A 23,781-nucleotide genomic window follows, 5' to 3' on the forward strand; every position below is an offset into this window, starting at 1 on the left:
TCCTATGTCGTGTGAATTAATCCATTTGAAATAAAGACTTTTTGAAACACTATACCGATTCTCTGGACTTCATTACCTGGAGCATGCCCACCCCTAGCAACAATTAGGATCTGGTACAAAGAGGCATCACTTGACCGCTGGTGCCGGGGCGTGTTGCGCTGGACCGTTACTATATATGAAACTGGCGTGAGGTGCAGAAATAACAGTCCGCCATCCAAGTTTCTCTTTTTGTAACACCTCCCTTCCTCACATGGTTTTCCCGCCGGTTCTCCCGTCCAAAGTGGGGGTCAGAACCAGTGAGGACAAGTTGCTGAAGGTAGCAAAAAGCCTGGGGAAGCTCACAAAGGCAGCAAGCCTTTGATGCTTCCCCTTCATGAACCCTGCCCATCCTGGGGGAGGAGGCTTGGAACCTCATCCCAGGATGTGCATTGTGTCAGGCCCCCCGAGAGCATCAGGCTCTTGACTCAGGGGTCCAGAAACCTGTCTGGTGGTGGCAGCTGAAAGCAGCCACTCAGCCTGGACCCTAGTGGTAAGTCGTTTTTCAGGGTGCATCTCTAAGATGCCCTCTGTGTGCATTTTTCATGAAATCCCACACTAGCATCAATGTGGGTTTAATGTACTGAGAAGTTTGATACCAAACTTCTCAGTTTTCAGTGCAGCCATCATGGTGCTGTGGAGTTCATAATGACAAACTCCCAGCACCATATACTCATAATGGCAGCACTGCACTTGCAATGTCTAAGAATTGACAGACACTGTAGGGGTACAGGGCTCATACACTTGTAACCTCACCACTGAGATAATGCACCCAGCTAGAGGGGTGACTTTGTGCCAGGGCTGTGGGTTGTAGGCATGGCACATAGGTGTTCCATGTAGACTCTACACTTTGTTCTGCACCAAAACACACAGCCTGCAAAGGCAGTGTGTGAGCGTAAAGGTACAGGGCCTTTAAGGGTGGTACAATAAGTGCTACAGCCTTTAGAGACCTTCCCTAGTCACAGTGCCCTGGGTACCTGTGGTACCATTTACCAGGGAGTGACCTGTGGCCAGAGAGTGCCAATTGGGTTTGGCCTTCAATGAGGTTTTAGGGAAGGAACACAGGCCCTGGGTACCTGATTGGCAGGAGCCCAGGACACACTCAGTCAAAGCACATCAGCAGTTCAACAACAAGTGGGGGCAACCATGCAGAAAGAGGGAAATTTCTCACACTATCTCCACTCATAAGGCACTTATGAAATGTGGTTGATTCTTTGGGGTTAAAATTAAATGGGATAAAACCCTTTGACCTAGGCCCCACTGCCATCACAGACGAAATCTCCATTACACTGGTGTGGTACCGCAATGAAATACTAAGGGATTAAAGTAAACTGAGACAGAAGTATTGCCCTGTGATTAACTATGGATCCCCCGCATTGAGAATTTAAAGAGCCTCATTGAGAGATGGTTAAAATGACACTAAACGCTTGCAGTGTCAGGTGCCCCGCAAACGCGCACACAGAAACACCGGGAGACTCACTTCCGGTTGGAAGGGTGAGTCCCGGTCTAGTGGTTGCGGCGCACGAGAGGTCGGCGAAACACTTCCGGGGGAAACGCTTACACTGCGCGTTTCCCGCCGGCTCAGTGCTTCGGATTCAACCGGATCCCCCGAAGACGTGACTGCCGAGTTCCGAGTCGACTCCCGCAACCTGGTTCCAGTAAGTCTAAGGCGTGCTTATGTATTCCTGCACACCGCGCTGGAGCGCCCTACTGGTCACCGAGAATTCCGCCGCAGAGGCTGCCTGAATCCCAGAGCGCCGGAGTGCTCGTGGGATATTTGTTTCTATGATTGGAGACCTTTTGTTCGTTTAGCGCAGGAGCGCTTGGGGGGAGGTTTTAGTTGTCTTAGCGCAGGAGCGCTTAGGGAGCACTTTAGTTTATTCAGCGCAGGAGCGCTTAGGGAGCACTTTAGTTTACTTAGCACAGGAGCGCTTGGGGGTTTTCTTCAATCCTACAACGCAGGTGCGTTGTTGGGATACTGGTTTTGCTTCACTTCAGCGTGGGTGCGCTTAGGGGGTACTGAAGAGTCCATAGCGCAGGAGCGCTATTGTGACGAAGTACCCATTTCGTTTTGGAACTGTGTTCTAGCACCTATGTTGCCATTGTTATAGCTTGCCCCCGTAGTTTACCGCTTTATTGTGCAAGAACACCTTGCGCATGGTTTGACCTTCTTTCAACTCACCAGCGCAGGAGCGCTTTACTTTGATTTTCGGAAGGAGTAGTGTCCAGGAGTTCTTTGCCTGGAGCAGCGCCGATTCTGGTTGCCATGATCCGAAGAAGCATCGGTGAGTCCCCGGAATGACTTTCTTTTCTGTGTGTGGGTTGGCGTGGGTGCTGTAGAACAGGGGTTAGGATTCCTTATTGATATAGTCCTTCCTGTCTTCCATAGGGCCCAGGATACTTCCACACCAAGCCACTACGTCCTTTCTGGCTCCCTTCCCTGCGTCCATCTCATCCCCGTTGGTTCCTACTATTCACGAGGGTCAGGTGGGTACAGGGACGGGTGCTCTTGTCGTCTCTGCGGAATCACCTCGCAAGCAAAGGTGAGTCTTGTGAGGTACACGATAGAATCCGAAGCCCACGATTAATATTCCACCCAGACGACATGGGCGACCCAGAGGTTACATTAAGCGACATAGCGGCCATGTTGGCTGCTATGCAAGCCGAGAACCTCACCTTACGCCATGACATCACTGCCCTACAGGGCCAAATGGCATCAGGGGTTACCAGTCCGTGGGGAACCACCCCTAGCCCCAGAGTAGTACAAGAGGGCCTGTTGAGGCAGCCTACGTTTACCTTTGGGGGGTCCTCCACCACCATCTCTCCGAACCCCGCCATACAAGTGATCACGCCACATCCTGTACAGCTGGCACCACCCGAACGCTTCTACGGGGACAGCACTAAGTACGGCATCTTCATCCATCAATGTCATCTGCATTTCATGGCCAGAACCGCGGCTTTTCCTGACGACTCATCCAAAGTAGCCTTCATCCTGTCCTACATGGGCGGAGACGCCGCCCAATGGTCCATTGCCTTGGTGGAGAACGATGAACCCATGCTACACCACCTACCGACATTCCAAGAAGCCATGCGACGTATGTTCGCCCGGCACACCTTTGTGCAAGCTGCCGATAACGAGTTGCTCAATCACAAACAAGGTAACCAGGATCTCCTTCATTACATCACCACGTTCAACAGGTTGGTTATCGAATCCCATTGGCCAGAGGATAAGAAGGTGTCCGTATTTTATCGAGGATTACGCGATGATCTCAAGGACCTCATATCACAGTTTCCTGATCCCCCTGAAGAAATAGGCCCGTTCATCAATATGGTGGTGAAGATGAACTTTCGACTACTAGAACGGAGAACAGAGAAAGGAAAAGGTAGTGACAACCGTTTCTTATCCATGGGAGACAAGGGCGGTGAAAAAGCCAAAGATGAATCCAACCCCCCGAGCGAGGCCCCGGAACCCATGCAGATAGGGGGCATCAAAGGACCACTGTCTAGCCAAGAAAGAGAGAAAAGAAGGAGACAGAACCAATGCTTATACTGCGGTAAAAGTGGCCACTTTGTCAGGGAATGTCCGGTGAAACCAACGAAACCACGTGGTAGAAGGCCGTTCGTGTTGCCCATCACCAAGGGTGACAAGTCGGGAAACGAGACAACCCAGTAGACATGGGGATCCGTCCTCTGGGTTCTTCATCTTTTTCCTCAGCGATCCCTGCGGTGTTTGATGGCAGCCACCACATAGGGGTAGAAGTAACCTTACGAAACCAGGCAGACGAATCCTGGTTGGTGACCGCTATGGTGGATTCCGGTGCAACCGGTTGCTTTATCGACACCGTTTATTCACGTACGTTGGGCATCAACACCGTGTCGAAGGCACAACCCGAAACCGTTAAGGCTGTGGATGGCACAGACCTGACGTCCGGCCCGATCCGGCAGCAAACCGAGAACATGTCTATGGTCTTCGAGAACCACCATACAGAGGCCATCTGCTTTGACGTCATAGACGCCCCTCAATTCAAGGTTATTCTTGGATTACCGTGGTTGGTGAAGCACAATCCACGCATTGATTGGGTGTCCAGAATCATACATCTGGATTCGGAGCATTGCTGCGGAAACTGTTATGCGAAGGACGACCTTATGGGAGCTCGCTCCATACAAGCTAGAACGCTGCCGTTACAAGGTATGGGGATGGTTTCCCAAGCAGCCATACCGGAGGAATATCAAGACCTGGCAGAGGTATTCGACAAGAAAGGAGCCAACACCCTGCCACCTCATCGGCCGTTTGACTGTCGAATAGATTTGATCCCTGGCTCTAAGTTGCCATGCAGCAGGATCTATTCCCTCACGGAAAAAGAGAACATTCACCTACGATCGTATTTGGACGAGTTTTTGGACAACGGATTCATTCGTCATTCCAGGTCTCCGGTGTCCTCTTCTCTCTTCTTCGTATCGAAAAAGGAGGGTGATCTGAGGACCTGCATAGACTTTCGGGCGATAAACGCCATCACAGTAAAAAACCGTTACCCGCTACCATTGATATCCAACCTCCTGGAGCAGGTCAAAGACGCCTCAGTGTATACCAAGCTGGACCTACGGGGTGCTTACCATCTTGTCAGAGTCCGAAAGGGTGACGAATGGAAGACTGCCTTCCGGACGAAGTTTGGTCTATTCGAATATCAGGTTATGCCTTTCGGACTCTGTAATGCCCCTGCAGCGTTCCAGTTCTTCATCGATGAGGTGTTACGGGACTACATAGACGTGTTCTGCATCGTCTATATAGACGACATACTGATTTACTCCCAGTCTAAAGCAGAACACGTACAACATGTGCGTTCCGTCCTCCAACGGTTGGAACAACACCGGTTATATGTGAAGATGGAGAAAAGCGTGTTTCACGTCACTACTGTGGAGTTCCTGGGGCACATCATCACTCCGGCAGGCATCCACATGGACAACAAGAAAGTGGAAGCCATATTGTCATGGCCTCCTCCGGAGTCGGTAAAAGGGGTCCAACGGTTCTTAGGTTTCGCCAACTACTACCGTAGGTTCATCACGGGATTCTCTGGAATGGTGGCTCCCATTACACGCTTGCTACGCAAAGGGGTGCGGTTCTGTTGGGATCAGACGGCAGACAGCGCCTTCCAAGAACTGAAGAGGCGTTTCACCACAGCCCCAGTTCTGGGACACCCGGACACCAAGCAGCCTTTCATAGTAGAGGCAGACGCCTCTAAGGACGCCATAGGGGGCGTATTGTCCCAACGAAACACCGATACCGGACAGCTGCATCCAGTGGCCTTTTACTCCAAAAAACTCCAACCAGCAGAACGCAACTACACTGTGTCCGACAGGGAGCTTTTAGCAATCAAGACCGCTTTTGAGGAATGGCGCCACTTCCTGAAAGACGCCAAACACACGGTAACCATCTACACCGACCACAGGAACCTCCAGTTCTTACGATCAGCACGTGCCCTCACCGCCCGCCAGCTCCGATGGACCTTATTCTTCAATGAATACGACTTTGTAATCACTTTCCGTCCTGGAAAAGAAAACGCCAAAGCGGACGCCCTTTCACGGTTGGACGAAACCGAGGAGGAGGCCGACAACACCGAGCCGGTTCCCATCATTGCGGAACAGCACTTCCAGGGCGTAGTGGCTTCCTCTGACTTCATGACACAGGTGAAAGACGACCTGAAGCAAGCGGATCCAGACGTTCTGGCAGAGGGCCACACAGGAGTGACGTGTGTGGATGGACTATTGTTTCGGGGGGACCAGTTGTACCTACCGGGGATTCCCAGTCAGCAACAAGCAGTCCGCATGTGCCATGATCACGTCCTCTCTGGCCACCCTGGTTATCACAAGACACTTGAGCTGGTGCAAAGACAGTTCTGGTGGCCCGCCATGGCGAGTGACACAAAATCCCATGTGACGAATTGTGCCGTTTGTCTGTTGGGGAAAAACAGGTCAACACCCCCTGTTGGTCTACTGCGTGCCATCCCGGTGCCACCGTGTCCGTGGCACACCATCTCCATGGACTTCGTGGTAGAACTCCCTCTCACCAAGACGGGGCACACCACTGTCCTTACCGTAGTGGATCACCTTTCCAAACTGGCGCATTTCATACCCTTGGCAAAGGTGCCCACCGCTGCGGAGTTGGCCGTGATCTTTGTGCAGGAAGTGGTTCGTCTCCATGGCATTCCGTCTGTGGTTATCACGGACAGGGGCTCGCAATTCGTGTCCCGCTTCTGGAAGGAGGTCTGCAGGATCCTCGAGATGGACGTCCGCCTGTCATCCGCGTACCACCCCCAGACCGACGGCCAGGCCGAACGGACGAACCATACCATGGAACAGTACCTCCGTTGTTTACTGCTTACGGTGGAGAAGGAATGGTCCGAGGTACTATGGATGGCGGAATACGCGTACAACAACAGCAAGCATTCCGCCATCGGTATGTCTCCCTTCTTTTGCCTCCACGGCCGTCACCCTCGCACTACCGCATGGGAGGTACCCCGGGACAGCCACTTACCCACGGTGCGTTCCTACCATGAGTCCTTGTGCCGCCTCTGGCAACAAGCACGGTTTGAGTTGGCTAAAGCTAAGGACACCTACAAGGAGTATGCTGACGCCCATAGACAGAAGGAGCCCGAATACCGTCTGGGTGACAGGGTATGGCTTTCCATTCGGCACCTGAATGTGCATGGCCCCAAGAAACTGTTGCCTCGTTTTGTGGGTCCTTTTGTCATCGAAAAGGTGGTCAACCCCGTAGCTATGAGACTCTCGCTTCCTGCGCACATGAAGATCCACCCTGTCTTCCATGTCTCACTGCTGAGGGCGGTTCCTTCTGGTAGCGCTATTCCCTCTCCCCCTTCTCCGGTGGTGGTGGAGGACCATGTTGAGTATGAGGTCAGGGCCATTCTGGGTTCTCGTCGGACCAGAGGTAGGCTATACTACCTGGTGGACTGGAAAGGGTACGGCCCGGATGAACGGTCTTGGGAACCTTTGTCCCATGTGCGCCATGCTCCCGTTCTAGTCCGTGCTTTCCATCTTAGTCACCCGTTGAGCCCACGCCCTGTCTCCCCTGTTTAGGACCTTGGGGTGTTGGGGAGGGGATTTGTTTGGGGGGGTGTACTGTCAGGTGCCCCGCAAACGCGCACACAGAAACACCGGGAGACTCACTTCCGGTTGGAAGGGTGAGTCCCGGTCTAGTGGTTGCGGCGCACGAGAGCTCGGCGAAACACTTCCGGGGGAAACGCTTACACTGCGCGTTTCCCGCCGGCTCAGTGCTTCGGATTCAACCGGATCCCCCGAAGACGTGACTGCCGAGTTCCGAGTCGACTCCCGCAACCTGGTTCCAGTAAGTCTAAGGCGTGCTTATGTATTCCTGCACACCGCGCTGGAGCGCCCTACTGGTCACCGAGAATTCCGCCGCAGAGGCTGCCTGAATCCCAGAGCGCCGGAGTGCTCGTGGGATATTTGTTTCTATGATTGGAGACCTTTTGTTCGTTTAGCGCAGGAGCGCTTGGGGGGAGGTTTTAGTTGTCTTAGCGCAGGAGCGCTTAGGGAGCACTTTAGTTTATTCAGCGCAGGAGCGCTTAGGGAGTACTTTAGTTTATTCAGCGCAGGAGCGCTTAGGGAGCACTTTAGTTTACTTAGCACAGGAGCGCTTGGGGGTTTTCTTCAATCCTACAACGCAGGTGCGTTGTTGGGATACTGGTTTTGCTTCACTTCAGCGTGGGTGCGCTTAGGGGGTACTGAAGAGTCCATAGCGCAGGAGCGCTATTGCGACGAAGTACCCATTTCGTTTTGGAACTGTGTTCTAGCACCTACGTTGCCATTGTTATAGCTTGCCCCCGTAGTTTACCGCTTTATTGTGCAAGAACACCTTGCGCATGGTTTGACCTTCTTTCAACTCACCAGCGCAGGAGCGCTTTACTTTGATTTTCGGAAGGAGTAGTGTCCAGGAGTTCTTTGCCTGGAGCAGCGCCGATTCTGGTTGCCATGATCCGAAGAAGCATCGGTGAGTCCCCGGAATGACTTTCTTTTCTGTGTGTGGGTTGGCGTGGGTGCTGTAGAACAGGGGTTAGGATTCCTTACTGATATAGTCCTTCCTGTCTTCCATAGGGCCCAGGATACTTCCACACCAAGCCACTACGTCCTTTCTGGCTCCCTTCCCTGCGTCCATCTCATCCCCGTTGGTTCCTACTATTCACGAGGGTCAGGTGGGTACAGGGACGGGTGCTCTTGTCGTCTCTGCGGAATCACCTCGCAAGCAAAGGTGAGTCTTGTGAGGTACACGATATGCAGGCAGTGCTGCTCGATTAAAACGGTGATCCTCCCTAAATTCCACACATACCCATATCACTGCACAAGGCTTTCTTCTCCACATCAGACTGCCCGGGATGGAAAGCAACTTAGGATCTGCTGGGAAATTCCACAAGTATCTTCCAATAAAGGAGGAATTGCAATACTGCACTTTGAAAAATATAATCTAGTAGCCCACTTGCACTCGGTGATTTACTGGCTATCTAATGGTTGCCATATGCCAAATTTGGTCCTAGAAAGAGCTCATGTAGAACCAGGGACACTTCAGTCCATTTCCTTAACCCAAACAGATTAGTGCACGCACTGGGCACTTTGGACAGCAAGAAGGAAATGGGGACATGCATCACTGCACTAGCCAGTCTTGGTGCCGATCAATAACCCTCTACTGCTTCGAACACAAGACATAGCCATCAGGGAGATGTTAAAACACAGAGGTCTGTTCTGAAAAGCAACTGTGCGATCCTAGCTCAATACGAGGAACAACAAATCTCCACAGCACTATATACAGCGACATATTCCAGGATATGTTGGGCTGCTATGTTGGAGATACCCTCCTTCCGGGAAGAACCAGCCAATTTTGATCCAAGAAAAACAAAATACATGATGTATGAGCAGGAGAGGTTAGGTGTTGAAACCGTATGCAAAGTTGACAGACTAATGTGATTATGTGCAGTGCCTCCAGCAAAGTAGAGATCGGAACTAGATTATGGGTTTGAAATTTAGGAAAGAGCTGGACAGAATACTGTGCACCCACAAAACTACTACCCTTAAACTACTAACACAAGCTGCATCATTTTGCATTTCAGAATTTTACATATTATGTCCCTCTATGGTTGAATAAGAAAGATACTGCACTGAGCCTGAAATGCAACCACTGGCAATGAAGTCCTGCATTTTTTTTCACTTAGCGTGGGCTAGCCCGAGCATCATCACGCTCTTGGAAAAGGTAGTTGAGGAAGGGATCAAGGTCATGCACAATTATTTCGAAATGACACCACTAACAGCATTGATGGGACATACTGCTCACATCATGTTCCACTCTAGAAGACTCGTGGCATTTTGCTGTTGTGGCTAAGCACAGAGAGGTCTTTCCATGGCTGGAAAGCTCTTGCGCAAGTTTGAAGACTGACTCCGGGATTACACCTTCCGCAATAATGCAGCAAATGCTATTGCTTCACTCCTACCCGCAAATAGTGACTGTGGTACATGGCAATCACTTAGACCCTAGCTTGTAAGAAAGGAGAATATACTGAACAGGAATTTAGACAACAATGTCATTGCTGCCTGTGTCTAGAACAGGCCTTTAACCCGTTTGCTGCGGCGGTGCGGGCGTTCTGAGTGGGCGGGGCTGCGTTGGGCGCAGCACCCAGAAGGTAGTGCTCGAGCACGGAATGGGTTAAGGAAACCGGCTTTTTGAAGGTTTAACCTCATTTTGACTAATATGTACTGGTGTAATGGCTCTAAAATGCCCTGAGCCCTGTAAAACAGGACTCCGTGCATGTGCTCTGACACATAAAATGGTGCATGTTTAATTGTTCTGTCCCCAATTGGCATAGCTCAACTTACTTGCAAATCCATAGTAACTGGTACCAGGGATACCCACCCAGGACCTATAAGTTAGAGTATCCCCCAGGGACTGCAGCACTTTTTGTACCACCCTGAGTGAGAGAAGGCAAAACATTACTCTCAGACTGTAAGGGCAGTTTAAAACTGCTGACTCGCAATTTAAAGTAATGGCAAAGCCCAAACCTCCCTTTTAATGTAAGTGAATCACCCCTAAGGCAGGGCCCTAAGGCAGGATGATGTGTGTTAAAAAGTGGAACTTATACTTCTTCATGTTCCAGCAGTAAAAACCCTAAATTGGCATTTTTACTGTGTTTTTACAGTGGGAAGACTAGTTGTCCCACTGGCAAGTGCAGAATTACAGGCTGGCACCCCAACCCTGCTAACTTCTGAATGTGACTATGGTTGGTACTGTTTGCTATCAAACAAAGCAGTGCATTAAATCAGATTTGATGGTTAAATTGAGTTTAATGTCACTGGTGGGCCAAGAACAACTTTAGAAGTTGCCAGTTTAGTTGCCCATGGTTTCCAATGCCTGTTTACTGATGTACATAGGGCTGGTCTCACAGACAGCTTTCTGCACTCCTGGGGAGACTTGCTAAGGACTCCAAGGAAAGGACACAATAGGGGCCTGCATGGGAGAGAGGTGTTACCTCCCGCCTGCAGGAAGTCAAACAGGTATTAGCCCAAAAGGTGATCTTCTAAGGAGAAGTCACCTTTGAAGGGCAAATGGGTGACACTTAGGAGAGGGGTACTCTATAGTTCAGGCAGGCTGGCACTGGGGACAGGAGAGGAGAAACCAGTTGTCCAACCGTTTTTTCAAAGTGCATGTTGCCGTCTTGGTTGCCACACTTTTGGGGGTGGGCTAGGGAGCTCCGAGTGTCAAGAAAGAGGTCCCGCCATGTTGGGAGTGGCCAGAGTGGTGCATACTGAGATAGCCAGATTTCACATTTGCCAGGAAGGGGTCATCAGGAGGGAGGGAACCTGGTAGCCCATTGGCTACCAACTGCATCCTACCCTGATGGCATTTTCTGAAGGTAAGTGGGGCACTCCAGGAACCCAGAAATTCGATCTCAACCAACTTGGAAGGAGGGCCAAAGGAGGATTGCCCTGCTCCACCAAGGGACCAGCGAAGAGAGGTTGCACTGTTAAAAACTGCACCTGGTGACTAGAAAAGAGAGGGACTGGGCCTGCTGTGTCCTGCTCAAAGTGGAGTTGTCTCCATAGGCCAGTTAAACCAAGAGACTCCAGGGGCCAGCCTACTGGCCTTCTGTTTTCAGCACAGGGACACAACAGCTGACGGACCCTGCTGGAGCAAGTTGGTAGCCTAAAGTCTTCATGCTACTACGCTCCCCGCCACGCAGCACAAAGGACCAACACCCAAAGTACAAAGTTATATCCGAGTTGGCTGAACCCGGGAGTACTGTCAGAGAGTTGCTGGGACCCTCAGAAGGAGAGTTATCTACTCAGGAAGGATTGGCCTGTGACTGCGTTAACGGGTGACTAGTAGTCCAGTAGCGGCTGGACTTCAGCCAGATAGGAGAGGACTTTGTTGGACATCGAGCCTGCACAAAGGACCCTTTCCCTCCTCGCCCTTAACGTGGCCAAAGGAATCTCTGCAGGAAGACTTGCGTTCTATCCACAGCATCTTCAACATCCTTCATCCCATGCATAAGGACCACTCCAAAGGCAAACATTCCAACAGGGATAAAGTGCCTGGAACTGCTGAAGGACTGCTTCTTCTGTGAAAGTAACTGTTCTTGATGACCTGACTAGTCCCCCTGACTATCTCCCTTCCGGAACTCGTTGTCCCAAATACTTCTAACCGACTACAGTGATACTTACCGAAGTTTTCTTTGAAAACGTTTCAAGGAGACCAATTCGTTGATTTTACCCAAGCTTATTCGCCGTTGAGTGAAATTGCTTTATTTATTATTGCTTGTAAAATCTATATCTCTGGAACCCCTCTGGTGGAACTTTTTCGTTCTAGTGTCTAAATTCTTTTAAAAATATAATCTATTTTTATAAATTGGTGTCAGATTTGTTGAGTGTCATGTCAATTCCTACTTCAATTGTTTTGGTGGCATTTAAATGCTTTACACTTGTTCCTCTGTGTAAACCTTGCTGCTCAGTGCCACAGAACCCAGGGTTGAGCTAAGGTTTGGCAGGGGAAATCTAAGGGTCCTAAAGGACTTGGTAAGTGTATTACAGGGTGAGCTCGCACAACCACACCATATAATACACCCCATTTCCTCCCAAGCCCGTAAATCATTGATTGTACAATTGCCCACATGCTGTACCAAAAATGCTCCAAAACCCTCCAATTTAATGACAGATTGGTGCAGTTCTATAACATTTTAACAGTTGAGAAATTTCCTAACCTGATCGTTATACTGATGTTCAGAACATATGCACAAACACTGGATTATTATGGGTCTGAACATAGTAGATCAATGTAACGTGGTTTATCAATGTAATATGTGGTCTGTTCTTTTTATTTATCTTTAAGAAAATAAAGCTCAAGAAAAAATAAACTCTGAAATTAACAGAAATTGTACACATTCTTGTACGCTCTGATCCGCAACCCAGAAAAAACCACAACACTATGTGCCATCCAGACAGGTTTGCGTTGACAGAGATCCCTGGAGAGGTCGATCACTTCACCTTGTGACCAGCTCAGGTCGAAGAATAGACAAGACTCCAGTTGGACTGACAGTACTTAATGTATTCAAGCTTTCTAAAGCAGCCAAAAGATGGAATGGGCTGCTCGCTGCACAGATGACACAGCACAAGGGCCAGGCTCCTGGAACAGAGCTTCGCTTGCACTGCAGTAGATCTAGACTGGACTGATTTAGATTCATACATAATCTACTGAAGATATTTAGCCTGCATTTCTCTTGTTTCTGTTTGCCTATTTGTGTGCATGAGATAAAATGTAATGTGTATAGCACACGTGTACGTCAAGAGCGTGCAAGCATCCCAAAGCAAATTTTGCATGCACAGAGCTCATGAAACACAATCTAAAGATGGCTCAGAAATGAGAAACACTGTAAAGTACTGGTCACAATTATACAAGAATCCCATGACAGAATCTCATGGTAGATGCTCACTCTACAAAACGTTGAAATAACTTTGGGGCACTGTTTGGATCTGGTGTCTACGCAGCTGGGTCTGCCCACCATATGGCACTAGAAGAGGTCCAACAAGCTCCCACCGGTCTCATTCCACCATCCCCTACGTTCTTTCCGCACGGGACCAGTGGAGCCCAAGCAAAGCTACCTGGTGGAAGGCGGCAGGATCATCTTCTGTGGTTGTGAGGAGGCCATCACTGCTGCTGCCATGGTGACAGGGATGGTACCTTGCAGGTGTGCGCTGGTAGAGGACACCAAAGCATTCTGGGAGGTAACCTGTGGACGCACCACAGGCATTGGGGTGATCTGAATGATCTACAAAAAAAGAAGAGAGCAGTAAGGTGATGGGAAGGGGAGTAGTGAGGGCAGTTTGAGAAGAGGTGTAAAAGTTAAATACCTATGTTGGGACCAATTCCCCTTTAAAGCTTGTTAACGCTGTGCCATACTGCCCTGTAAAGTGTTTCTCCAGTGAGCTTGACAAATCTCCTTTGGATTTTGTCATTAAAGCTGTGCTCTGATGACTAGAGGTATCCAAAGTGGCCCCCTCGCCCCCAATCCGAGCAAGGTTGGCTATTGGTCCTTCAACCTAAGCAAAGTGCTGTCAGTGGTGACAGCACTTAGGAAGGTCAGAGGCGCAGACGATTCACCGGTGCTCATGTTGGCAGTGTGCCAGCGTTCTCTCTCTTAAAAAGGCCCAATGAGTCCACCACATTTTATCGTGTGTCGGTCTAGTATGAAAGACATAAGATTGTGGTTCACTGATGGCTAATTGTAAAACCTTTTCCAGGGTCCCTGGGGCAGTATAATGAGGGTGCATTAATGTCTATGGCCACCAACACTACTACGCACTAACTGGAAGGCCAAGTCTCTCCTTTTGGGCACCCGTCTGTCTTAGGCTAGCAACTATGAGCAGTCGAGATTAATCTAGGAGGTGAAACAGTAAACACCACACACTATATTTAAGCAGTTCCAACTAGCACTGGCACAAAAGACTAGTAGGAGAAAGCACTTTCTGTGGTTGAGCTGCTTCCCCACATGTTGTTATATCATGTTAGCGCTGGCCGCCAGACAACAACAGCATATATTTTGCTGACAAGGATGGGATAAATTATGTTGTATCTTACCAGACGTAGCCGAGGTGTATTTTAAGTATTTCATTATTAACTCCAAGTTGCAGGAAGGTAATTATGTACATCAGTCCATAAGCCTGGTGATTCCAGTACGCCACCCCACCAGGAGCAGCCTGCCTGCTGCTCAGCCCATCTTCCAACTGACACCACTCATCCACACAGGCATCAAAACATTCCAAGCATCACAGTCACACCAACATTCCCCTGTCAACACCCACACTGGCTGAGCAGCAGGGAGCTAGGTAAACTTTGATACATATACTTGAATAAGCAGGATATAACACAGTCATCTGTGCACAGTGCTGATGAAACAACAAGCATCTTCAGAGGATCTGCATCACTGTCACCATCACTGAAGAGCAATAGTACAGTCCAGAGAAGGGTTACAGAGTTTGACGGCACAGTTTGTTATTCTATGGAGAGATTTTCTGTCCCAACAACCGATTATGCTCAGGCTCGGAGCACACTTTGGTGGACAAACCTTTGTGAACAGGACTGCAAAAAAATGTAGAGCACCACTAAACGACATTTTGAGGCAATACAGGGGACTTCTGTCCCAAAATAAAAGCTATGCAAGGCACGCCACATCCCTCCCTGACCTGCCAGTGTCAAGTCACAACCCCATCCACGCCTCCCGTGCACCACATTCAGCTTCTCACTACTGAGTGCCAGGTCTGGGCTTTCAGTCTGTTTGAAAGTCAAATTGACAGAAAACACACACACTACACAGCAAACACACACACTCCAAATGTAAACATCTAATATATGGGAAGAGCGCAGCTCTTTTTTTTAGTAATGTCTGGCAGCACTGTCCATCCTCTTCCTCTGCCACCAACTGAATGGCAACATTTCTGCTCCATACTGACTTCCACTTACAAGACTAACAATTTTCGACTAAACATATGTGCCTTGAAGGCTCGCTTTACTGTCCACTTCCAGTGTTAACATTACCCTGAATCCCTCCATGATCAGCACAGCCCCCCACTGCACACATCCTCAAGACCTGTGCGATCAGCTGCACGTCCCAGCGAACCATTCCATTCCTCTAAGAAGACTTTTAACCAACATGACTGAAATGAGCTACCTTCAGATCCCTCAATCAAGTCTCTGATTCACCCCTCACAAGACCCTCCCCGATCCCTGCACATGCTCACCTTGCTGGCAGACTGTGTCCCATTCTGCACTGGCACCTGGAACGAGGGCGACACAAGAGGCAGCTGGTTGGAGGCACCAGTCCGCACAGCAACCTGCGGGGGAGCCATTGGGATCAGCATCTTGTTTGGCAGCTGGGCTGTTGTGGAGAGGAGTCCCGGAGGCTGCAGCACCTGACTTGACAAGAGGTGAGCAGAGCTGCCTGGTGAGGGGGCAGGTGACAAGGACTGAGCTGGAAGACAGCAGCAGCAAACAGGCATCAAACACACCAACTCGTCAGCCCAGAGTATGTAAACAGGGGGCCCCAGGCAGGGTGGTACAGAAGGTGTACAAATCAAGTCCACAATAAAGCACGTGGCATTGAAAATTACGCAGAGGGTGATAAAAACAAAAAACAATACAGAAAAAGAAATACAGAAACAAAGGAAGTCTGACAGGGAAAGGGAGAGTTAGGAAAAAAGAAAGAAGTGAAGTAGAGAGACAGAAAACAAAACAGATAGCTTGTTGACAATTGGGAGAGAAGGAAAATGTTACTTACCCTGTAGGTATCTGTTCGTCCCATGTAGTGCTGTAGCTTCACATGCTTTGTATAGTCCAGCCACCTAGTATTGAGCTTGGACATTACAACCTGTTTTTAGGTCAGGTCAGCGACAGTGCATGTGCTCTCGCTGGTGAGACTATTGTGTAAGGTACCTGGCTTAAAGCCCGCCCATTTGCTACATTTTTTGGCTTCGTTGTCACTCTTCTTTGCTGATTATTTGGCCAAGCGTCACTTCCATTCCTTTCAGAGGAGCATGGACCAAGCTCAGATTGATTTGACTTAATTAGTTCACATCCCCTGCTTGTGTTGTGATTCAACGACCATCTATTCTTCCCTACTTCACACTCTCTTTCCCTAAACCGCTCTCCTCCTGCTTTACGTTATTGCAGTACACCCACTCCCTCCTCCCCTGTGTTGCTTTCCCCACCATTGTTGCTGCTACAACCCTCCTCCCCCATACACCCCATGTTTTGTTTTCCCCATTGCATTTTGTTTTGCTTAAAAGACTGCACAGCAGCAAGGCTGCTGTGCAACATGTCTCATATGAGAAGCAAGGCTGGCAGAAAGAGGCGCAGTTACTGCCAGCCTTGCTTATCGTAAACACCAACTATAAGTACAAAGCGCGTGTTTACGCATTGTTAGCAAGTTTTCAAAACACATAAATAAAAGGCATTGTCATTTTAAATGCCAATAGCTCAAACTCTCTTAAATGCGAGACATATTGCATTGTAAGTGTTTGTTTTCTGCAGGCACGGGGAACTAAGTGATTTGTCCAGAATCACAGGATGTTAAGCCAATGCAGAGACTCGAACTGGGTTCACCAGTTCCAAAGTCACATGACAAGAAACTTCTATGCCCCTCAACCCAACTTTTAGGGAAATAATGCACTTCTGGGGAAAAAACCTATTCACTGCCAAGCAGCATGGACAGGTGGGAGACAAGGACCATCAGCACCACGGACTGTTAGAATACTGATGTTTGACACTTAGCAGTGTCCTTAATGACATCACTTCTGCAGTGTCATAAAGGCCCCGTGATATTATTTTGTGAGATGCCTTCGAATACGGTACTGGCACTCCTGCACGAATATCTAGAACACTTAAGATCTGTGTAGATCACAAATTTTATCTGCAGTAAAGCTCGACGGACTCTCATTCAGGCAATATTTTCTTCAGCAAGTGATCTAAACAGCTCATGCTCCAATTAGTAGTATTCTTGCTTTTTTTTTTTTTGATAAAGACATTTTTATTGATTTTGATGAATTGAAAGAAGACACCAGCCGGTTATCACGACACCATGAAAATCCAGGATTACATATAAGAGTTTGCGCTACCCAGTTTACAGACACTAATAAATGCAAAACAACATGAACTTAGACGTTCCCTTTGTGACTAAACCATACCCCCCAACCATTTCCCCCAGACCCTTCGATATGTCTTGGGACACCCACGTGCCTCATACATGACTTTCTCTTGCGTGGCGCAGAAGTCCACTCCAGCCCGCCATCGTCCAACAGTTGGGGGTTCAGGGCATTTCCAGGAGGCCGCAATGTCCCTTTTAGCAACCACCATTGCTAAAGTGAAGAACAGATTCTCGTTCCGAGACCCATCCAACCCATCAGTGATACCCAGGATCGTGTGTTTTGGGTCATGGGGAACCTCCCACCCAAAGACCTCGGTGAGCTCTTCCTCGATATCCCCCCAAAATCACATCAACCGGGGGCATGCCCATACCATGTGGAGGAAATCTGCTGGGTCGTGGCCACACCTAATACAGGCAGAGGTCGGGCTGAATTCCGCTCGGTGGACGCGCACCGGGGTGAGGTATGCAGCGTGTAAATAATAGAGCTGTACCAATCGTAGCCTGGCAGATGTAGTGACCGTCCTAGGAGCCATAAGGGCGTCGCGCCAATCCTCTTCCTCCAGGGTGCCCACCCAATCCCCCCCATTGAGCCTGCAGTCAGTCTAGGGAAGTAGGGGTATTGTTGAGGTATGCAGCGTGTAAATAATAGAGCTGTACCAATCGTAGCCTGGCAGATGTAGTGACCGTCCTAGGAGCCATAAGGGCGTCGCGCCAATCCTCTTCCTCCAGGGTGCCCACCCAATCCCCCCATTGAGCCTGCAGTCAGTCTAGGGAAGTAGGGGTATTGTTGATCAGTGTGCGATAAATGCGGGAGATGCCACCCTTCCCCAGGTCCCCAAACATAATCTGAGCCTCAGGCGGGCTATGAGCAGGAAGCCATGTACCTGTTGTGAGGTGCGTGTGGACGGCGTGTCGCAGTTGCAAGTACCTATAGAATTGTGACTGATGCTGGTTTGGAGGTCTTTGAAGGAACGCATGTGATCCCCCACCCATACATCGCCTAATTGTGAGATGCCTATAAGGTCCCAAGCCCTGAAGCCCTGCAGCTCGTTAACCTCTATGATCCAGTTCCCCTGCCACAAGGATGTACATTGGGTCAGTGTGTGTGTCCATTTGGTGTGCCGCAGTGCAGGCCGCCAGGCCAGTAACACAGAGCGTGTCACCTCTGTTAGGCGAGTCGGAATAGGGACCGGTACAACATGGACTGAATCTTGGTGAGGCCCAATTCCCCCAATACAAGCCTGTAAGCCGGATCAGACCATCCCCCGTTGAACCAGTCATGTATAGAGAGTAGTCGCGTGGCAAGGTAATACAGATAAAGGTGTGTCATCATCAGAACTACGTGAAACGAGGGGATCCTACAGACATTTAGCGCCAGTCGGGTTCTACCTTTCCCCCACAGGAACTAATTGGCCATGCTATCCAGTTTGCGGAACCAGGCCCTGGGAAAGCACATGGGGGTATTTTGGAGAACGTAGAGGAATCGGGAGAGTACCATCATTTTAAAGAGGGTGACTCTCCCCATAGGGTTCAGGGGCAATGATTACCACTTCTGGAGGCCCGCCTTGGCTCGTTTCACCAGGGGAGTGACGTTGAGAGCCCAGCTAAGCTCAGGGAGTAAGGTCATCCATATCCCCAGGTATTTGAAAGATTGACGGCTAAGTGGTATTTTGGATTGCCAATCGAAAAAGCATTCACGGGACAGGTGAAGTGGAACTAGAACCGATTGGTCAGGGTTCAACCGGAGGCCTGAGGCCCATTCGAAGGAATGCAGAATGCGGAGACAATGGGGGCCTGAACGGGCGGGATCTGCTAAATAGATGAGAATGTCATCTGCATAGAGGGCAATTTTGTCTGGTTCGGTGCTGGGCCATTCCCATCCCCGCACGTGCTCGCATGACCACAACAGGAACGCCAAGGGCTTCATCACCAAAGCAAAGAGCAGGAGGGAAAGAAGACAACTCTGCATCGTTCCCCTGCAAACCGATAGCTAGATAGAACCCCGTTCACCAGGACACGAGCCCGAGGAAAGGCGTAGTAAACCTTGACCATGGCACGAAAACGGGGACCAAGTACCATCTTATCAAGGACATCCTCCAGAAACCCCCAGTCCAATGAATCAAAGGCCTTCTCAAAGTCTACAAGAAGAATCGCAAGGTATGGAGTGAGGAGATGGCGGTGGGCCAAGGCTGACTGCAATCTACGGAGACAGTGCCGGGTACCGCGCGAGGGCATGAACCCACATTTATCAGGATGAACCAGCGCGGACAAGTGGGGTTTGAGCCTCTGGACGAGGATCATGGCGAACAGTTTAACCTCGGTAGTGATGAGGGCGGTTGGGACTTAGGAAGAAACACAATGGTGGCCATGTCTGTCTCCCGGGGGAAGGAGCCCTTTTCAACTGCTTCTCTAAACAGTTCTGCAAGATGGGGGATGAGAATATCCCGGTAGTGAACGTAGTGTTCTTGAGGGAGACTGTCTGGGCCTGGTGTCTTGCCGGAAAAATAAGGGAGATCGCTTCCCCAATCTCCTCACGGGTGATGGGGTGGTCTAGATCATCTGGAGTATCGGGGTCCAAGCTAGGAAGGCGGCTGCTCCCGACCTCCAGCAGACCCGCGAGAGAAAGAGTTGGAGTTCTAGCCTCATATAGCCGGCGGTAATAGGAGGCAAAGGCATTGGCCATCTCTGCTAGGGAGCGGCACACCGAACCATCCTGCGCCACAATTTCAGGGATTATGCGGTTTGGCCTAGGATATGTGGCTATGTGGCTAGACGGTGGAGGAGTGAGCCATTTTTGTCGCCCAACCATATACCCTGGCCACGGATGAGAGTCAAAGGAGTTTGGCCGCTTCCAGCGACAACTGCTTGATCTCTGAGCGGAGCTGGGTAAGAAGTCTCGCAGTAGTCTTGCTTTTAAGCATGCTCAGTTCGACTCAGCCAGAAGCTGAGCATGCTCAATAAGTCAACTCCTATTTTCGCTGAGTGGTTTAAGGAGGGAGCTTTGCGTCTTTTACCTGACAATACACAATGACGAATTAGTACTTTTGATTTACAAATCTGACTCCTTACAAATCAGACACTGCGCTTTCAGACTAGCAAACTCAAATTCACACTGGCTGATTACATAAATACAAGTCCCCTGCAGCACATCCGCTGCATAGACGCTATATGTGTTCTCTGGCATAGCCGATGCACTGTCCCAGGCCTCTAAGGCCCAGGCTGTCAACGTGACCGCTTGTAGCTGCTGGTTGCCATGGAGATGCCTTATTCCAGTTCCGACAGCCATTATACAGGGAAAGAGGGGTTGTTGTTGACAGAAGAAGTGTGGCCGCTATTGGCTTTCCGCCATTGGCTTTCCGAGGGGTTAAAAAAGGCATGCGGCCGCTATAGTAAAAGTGTGCTGTACTTGCAAATAAAATATTAAAGATAAAAGGGAGCTGGTTCCAAGTAAAGATAAAGGGCGCACCCGCTAAAGTAAAAGCATGCCGCGGTGCCTAAAAATGAACCGAAGGGGCATGGCGGCTATATTTAAAGCGTGCTGTGTTTGCAAAATAAATAATGCAGATGAAAAGGAGCAAGTGGCGAGGAAAATAAAGGCACGCGGCCGATATAGTTAAATTGCGCCGCGCTGCCATTAAAAAAAAAAAACATAGATGAAAAGATGCAAGCAAAGCGGGGGCCGTTGCAGTAAAGCATATTGTGATTGCAGTAGGAGAATATCATTAAGGTAAATAGTGCTCACAGACTATAAATAAAACATACCGTGTAACAACACAAGTAAAAGGGCAAGTCCTCATGTGATGTTACAAATGTAGAAAAGGCGGCACTAAGGAGGGACTAACAAACCTATTAACGAATCACAAGCCAACATTTACCAGGACCATGACACAAGCCAATGAAAAATATGGGCAGGGAGTGGGCGGAGCTTCAAGTTTGTATCTGAATACAGCAGGTCTTGGTATTCTGGGATTAGAACCAGGGTTCCCCCAGGGTCAAGCATGCACTCTCAAAACACCCTCAGCGGCACTAGGGCAGCCGGGTGCAGAGTGCTGATGCCCCAAGTTATCCAAAGGGAGATAGGAGGCCTCCGGTTGGAGGCTGCTCACGAGCAGGCCACAAGGTTGTGGGAGCAAAGCTTCAGGGCTTTAGCTCGGGGCAAAAGGGGATCCGTTTTGGCACCCAAATTACACCCGCTGCCGCGCAGGGGCAGCTGGGTGCAGGGTGCTGGTTTGGTGTTGGGTGCCCTGTTTATTTCAATGGGGATTCTCCAGTTACGTCAAAGACTGCAGGCTCGGGGACGAAGATATACTGGAGGTTACCACCGGTTAGAGAGGTAAGTTGGGATACCTGGGGATGCTGGAACACAGTCGGTTGGGTCACCCAAGGCCGTGGGACTTTAGGTGCAGGGGTGTCTTTAGGCATCAGGTTTTTCTTACCAGCTCCGGTCGCAGCCGGAGGGGATCCCCAAGAAAGAGGCTGCAGGGAGATTAGAGGCAGGTCAGAGATCACCAGACCTCGTCAGGGTCGCCGGGGAGACCTCCTCTTGGTGCTGGGCCACTCGAACTCAGGCGTCGGGTGCAGAGTGGTACAGACTCGAGGATTTGGCCGGAGCCAGAGTCTGCGAGTGAGCAAATCCGGTGCTAACAGGAGACAGTCTTTTCTGTGGAAGGCAGGGCAGGTCCTCGGGGTTCTTGAGGTTGCTAGCTGCAGGAAAGTGGGTTCCTGTTGCAGTAGCCCCCCCCCCCTTTTGTTTGCCAGACTACTAATGCACTTTGACTTGGTGTTCCCTGGGTCTCTGCCAATCAGGTTCCCTGGGCCTGTGTTCTTTCCCCAAAACGAACCCAATTGACAGCTCTAGCCACAGGTCAGCCCCTGGTAAATGGTACCACAGGTACCCAGGGCACTGTGACCTGGGAAGACCTCTAAGGGCTGCAGCACTTATTGTGCCACCCTTAAGAGGCCCTGTACTTCTTCTCAACCCTTGTTGTCACTCCTTTAGCTTGGGCTGGCTCCTTGAAGGCTTCCTTGCCCTGGTCGAGGATGCTTTGTACATGGGAAGATACTGTGTGCCTTTGTTGGCAGGGGCTAATGTCTCTAAGAGGAAGCATGTTTCCTCCTTTTCCTCTTCGAGGCCGACCCCAAAAGCGTCAGCTGCTCTCTTCACAAGACTGTTATAAAAGGCAATGCCATCTGGAGGCGATGCCTTCGGAGGAACAGCAGCATATCTCCTCTTTTGGGCTTTCTGTGTTGAGGTCGTTCTATTAATCCTCAAAAGTCTCCGATGCGTCTTCGTCCTCTGGGGCATCGATATATTCTTCGATGTCCTCAGCGCGTGGTTAGGATGTTTGCGACGATCCGAGAAATTCCTCTTCGGCGTCCTATGTGCCTTTGGCGTCGACATTTTCGGTATCGGCTGCGGGAACCGCAGAGATACGGAATCCCTTGAGCGCTTCGAACTCCTCCTTTTGGAGGAGTGCCACCATTTCTGCCTCAAGGCGTTTTTTTGTTTTTTTCGACCTCGAAGGCTCTCACGGCATTGGTGACCGGAGATTTCCTCTTCTTTGGAGTGGTTGGCTCCGTTTTCGAGGTTGGCATAGTTCCCTTTGCGGGTTCGTGCTCTACCCTCGGTTTCGATGCCTTATGAGAGCTTCCCTCGTTGCAGTCCTTTGGCAAGGTTCCGTGGGGTTCTTTAGATCGCGGCGGACCTTCGATCGCCTTTTCCTTCACCGTCGGGGCTGCCTTAGGCTGTGTTCTTTTCTCGTCGCCCTTCGGTTCCGACGGTTGTGAGTGGCTTACCTTGTCTGTCTTTTTCCCACAGTCTTTCACTTTTTTGTGCGATTTTTCTCGGCGCCCCCTTTGAGAATTTCGATGTCTGATTCTTCGTGCCTCGACTCTGCCGGGGTCCCTTGGTCCTCATCGTCGCTGGAGAGACCAAAGTCCTTTGATTAAGGTTTCTTCTTTCCTTGGGACATTGTTGCGTAGTGGCCCTCTCTATGCTTTCGGTGTGCTGTGAGAGTCTTCGACAGCAACACTGTGCAGGCCTCGCAATCCTTGTGATCCTTGGGTAGACAGATATTGCACATGTCCTGTAGATCGAATTGGACGAATTTGTGGTGGACCTTGGGTAGAATTTGAAGGGGGTATTTTCCATTGACCCTACCTCGCCATCTGTCGAAGTATGCGTAGTCGCGTCGTGGAGGTGCTCGGTATCGAGGACGTCGTCTTCGGAGGCCTGTTGTGTTCTCCGGTTGCGGACGTCGTCTTCAGGGGCCTGTTGTGTTCTCCGGTTGCATTGTCGCTGTCCGATGAAACTTTTGTTCAAATATCGAGTTCTTTCGGGGATTTTCAGACATTCTTCAAAGCCTCCCATTCTGATGGCTACTACGCACAACCACCTCCGGGGCACCGTCGAACGGCACACAGAGTACGGACCTAGCACCAAATGGTGGTAGACGATGGACAACACAGGGGATACGGAGGGGGGTATTGGGGGGAGGGGGGGGGAGTGGAAACAAAGACTATTCCGGACCAAACCACT

The 23,781-nt window shown here is 50.0% G+C and overlaps 1 protein-coding gene across 1 annotated transcript in view; it reads right to left on the bottom strand.

The window, feature by feature from the left end:
- CIC (capicua transcriptional repressor) overlaps nt 1-23,781 on the bottom strand; it is a 786,494-nt gene that overhangs the window by 232,843 nt on the left and 529,870 nt on the right. The window contains exons 12-13 of the mRNA XM_085615585.1: nt 15,343-15,572; nt 13,207-13,373 (exon numbers count right to left, since the gene is read on the bottom strand). Of these exons, the coding sequence (XP_085471711.1) occupies nt 13,207-13,373; nt 15,343-15,572 (397 nt within the window). The remainder of the gene's footprint in view (nt 1-13,206; nt 13,374-15,342; nt 15,573-23,781) is intronic.

Source organism: Triturus cristatus, chromosome 7 (genome assembly GCF_964204655.1).
Source record: "Triturus cristatus chromosome 7, aTriCri1.1, whole genome shotgun sequence".
Taxonomy (NCBI): Eukaryota; Metazoa; Chordata; class Amphibia; order Caudata; family Salamandridae; genus Triturus; species Triturus cristatus.